The following is a 3220-nucleotide window of genomic DNA, read 5'->3' as shown; positions in this document are numbered from 1 at the left end:
AAACCTGCGGCGGCCTTTAGTCGCGGTTGGCCAGAAGAACCGCGACTAAACGTCCTCCGCCCCGACGGCCACCTGGCGCCCACGTGGACGGGCCTTTAGTCGCGGTTCTTAAGCAACCGCGACTAAAGGGGGGGGTCTTTAGTCGCGCCCGTTCGGTCGCGGTTGCGCAACCGCGACTGATGGCAGTTGCGAACCGCGACCAAAGGCCCTTTTTCCACCAGTGAATGCATTCTTTTTGCTCGGAATGCCGGACTGAAACTTGTGTGATATAGCACATGTAACTATGAACATCCGCCTCATTTTGGTTGTGATCGACTGCTATGAAGTATGAACACCATACTTTTAATTGGCTCTTATATTACTATGCGTTTAAATAGTTAGATGAGCGGCTCCTGCATCCATATCCGCGGATGCGTCCGGACGGGTCCGCATTGAAGATGCGCTAATGAAGGAATGGGGAGGGGACGAAGAGCCAAATGTGTATGTAGTCTTCTTTATTTCTTTTTCAGTTGATGACAACATCTAATTCAAGAAAAAGCTGCATTGAAAACTGTAAACTTTTTAAATTAGGGTTTACTGGAAGCCCACATCCTAGTTCAGTTGGGGCCGCCTGTATCGTCGCTGCATCTCTCGGGAGCGAAGTGGATCTTGCCAGCTGTGATGTCATAGACAAAGCGCGTGTCCACCTGCTGCATCGCGCCGATGATGGTCATGTGCTCGCTCGGCACCACGGCGAGGCAGATGTCGTGCTGAACGAAGACGAAGAGTTGTTGCGGCCTTATCACGAGGTCACCGTCGTCCTCCCCCCCCTCCTCGAAGTGCAGCGTCATCGTCGGCAGGTGCGGGATGGCGGCCTGAGTCGCGCCGCTGAAGCAAAGGCGATACCCGTGGTGCCTGACAAGCGGCATCCCCAGTCTCTTGACGTGCTCCTCCACGGCGTGCTCCAGGACGTTGTACGCGAGCTGCGTCATCGTCGTCGTGCCCGTCCCAGGATCGATCAGGCACCCGCCGTACCACCTACCGCCCGACTTGTGGCACTGGAATAAGTCGATCATGCGGCGTCCGGGTGGCCCGGCTAGGCGCTTGCCGGCGACGCTGACGCCGAGGAGTTTGACGAAGTAGGCGCTGAAATCCGGGCTGGTCCAGCGCATGTAGAGGATGTTGGTGCTCTTCATGTGGCCGGTGGCCGGGACATCGGCGCCGAACCGGAGGAAGCCGTGCCTCTCCGGACGCGTGGGACCGAAGAGGCAGTAGGAGAAGCGGCCGTCCTGCCAGTGCTGGCGGAGCCGAGTCCAGATGAGAGACGGCATCAGCTTCCCCAGGCCGAGGACGCCGGCTAGTACTCCATGGCCGTGGAACCCTGTGGCGGTGTGCGCGCAGCCAAAGACGACGCCACCAACCTCCGCGGCTGCGGCGCGGCCGCCATCGTCCGCGAAGGTGAAGGTCTCGGTGCCGAGCACACCGCTCGCATGCGCGCCGTCGAGGCGGGTGGCCCGGAACTCGCACTCGTTGCCCCTGGATAGCTTATGACACAGGTCGCTCCCGTGCGGGACGCGTCTGAACGACGTCGAGATCTCCCGGTTGAAGGGCGGCGGCATCTGTGGGAACGGATGCGCAATCGGCAAGCACTGCATCCATGTCAGGCTGCTGACCGTGTCCAGCACCAGGTCGTAGGTGCGGCGGCCGCGGCCCGTCCCAACGGTGGTGGCCACGCTGTATGTCAGCCCTCTCGGCCCGTGGACATGCGGCCGAAGCGCAGTGGTGGCTGCCTGCTCGTTGAGGTGCAGGAAGCCGCCGCCGTCGACGTGCATGGTGCTGTTCCAGCCGGCGCTGGGCACCAGGCGCAGGCTGAAGCCTCCGCTGGGGCGTGGCATGCCATGGGTTGCAACGGCAGGCTGGAGGAACATCGCCAGCGAGGCAACAAGCACCAGCGGGAGGAGGGCGAGAGCGTGTGTGTCAAGCTCCATGGTTGCAGCAACACAGTCACACTAGCAAGCTAGAGCACCGCACCTTACTTGGTGGCTTGAATGCAAGCAGTCTTTATACACAGAGAGTTAAATGTTGAGCGAGAACTAATTGTGGTGCCAAAATCCATAGATTCATTTAATGTGCATATTTCCTATATACTACTACTATATGCATATCTTCATTTAATGTGTGCCGATTCATATGAGTATACTGCAAGTATGTTTGTCTTTGCCTTACACAGAGTCATAATTTGTTGAGCAAGAGTTTTGGGCTGCATTAACTATGTAGAGAAAATTTCTATTTTAGATTTGCATATCCCTTCACTCTCACTCATGTAGGAGATACATACCCATTAACTCATGCAAACATGAATCGAATCCTAATGCGAAAGCCATATCCAATATGATCAATTTACTCTAAGCGAGATACACTTTGCGTAGGTAGAGTTAAATGTTGAGCATGGATTTGGCCACGTTAACTTGGTAGCCAAAATCCACTTTTAGATTTGTATATTCGTTGCACAACATGAATTAACTCGCGCGGGCATGAATCCTATATACCTAACAGAGTCATCCCCACTACTTAAATCTCAACATGCAAGTTGGTAACTCATCTTATAATTATGAGTGGGATAAGACCCACCTCAACATGCAATCTTGCATGTGAAAAAAACCACCAGAACATTCAACCATACATGGGAAAATATTTTTCATTCAATTATTCTACTTATGTTCAATAAATATTTTACAACTATACATAATCAAACATAATAAATCATATGTATTTTTAATTTTAGTTCTCATGTTATGGACCAAAAATTTAATCAATCAACCCGCAACAAACAGGCGGGGTATCCTCTAGTTAAAGAATAATGTTAAACTCCAGTACTGTAAGCGCTTATCAAAGCTAGGTTGTGAAAATTAATTTATTCATTTCAGCTATCTTGTGCTAAAAAGCAATGAAACTGTACATCCAGATTTTTCGCTGCGAGCGGTAGCCCACACATATTTCCTTGCGATACGGGTCGAGTAGGCATAGCTTGTCGTGGTCTCGCGTGCTCATTGAAGAGGAACTCGATCGTCCCTAAGCGCATGTAGTAGATGTAGGGCGGGCGCGTGACGTCCAAGGGCTGTCCCCAACTATCAAGCACTAGCTCGAAAGAGCCGAAGGTGAGGGTCTGGCTTAGCGTGAACTTGTAGGCTTCATCTGGATCTCTATCCCGGATTTGGTTTCCGACAGAATTGATAGTGCA

At 52.5% G+C, this 3220-nt stretch overlaps 1 protein-coding gene across 1 annotated transcript; it reads right to left on the bottom strand.

The window, feature by feature from the left end:
• Window positions 1–596: 596 nt before the first annotated feature.
• Window positions 597–1967, bottom strand: LOC119305024 (aspartic proteinase nepenthesin-1-like). The gene has a single exon (XM_037581660.1). It carries the CDS (start codon window positions 1965–1967, stop codon window positions 597–599), a length of 1371 nt encoding a protein of 456 aa, XP_037437557.1.
• Window positions 1968–3220: the final 1253 nt, after the last annotated feature.

The sequence above is a fragment of the Triticum dicoccoides genome, chromosome 5B (assembly GCF_002162155.2).
Source record: "Triticum dicoccoides isolate Atlit2015 ecotype Zavitan chromosome 5B, WEW_v2.0, whole genome shotgun sequence".
Lineage (NCBI taxonomy): Eukaryota > Viridiplantae > Streptophyta > Magnoliopsida > Poales > Poaceae > Triticum > Triticum dicoccoides.
This window is presented reverse-complemented; position numbering and strand designations above follow the sequence as displayed.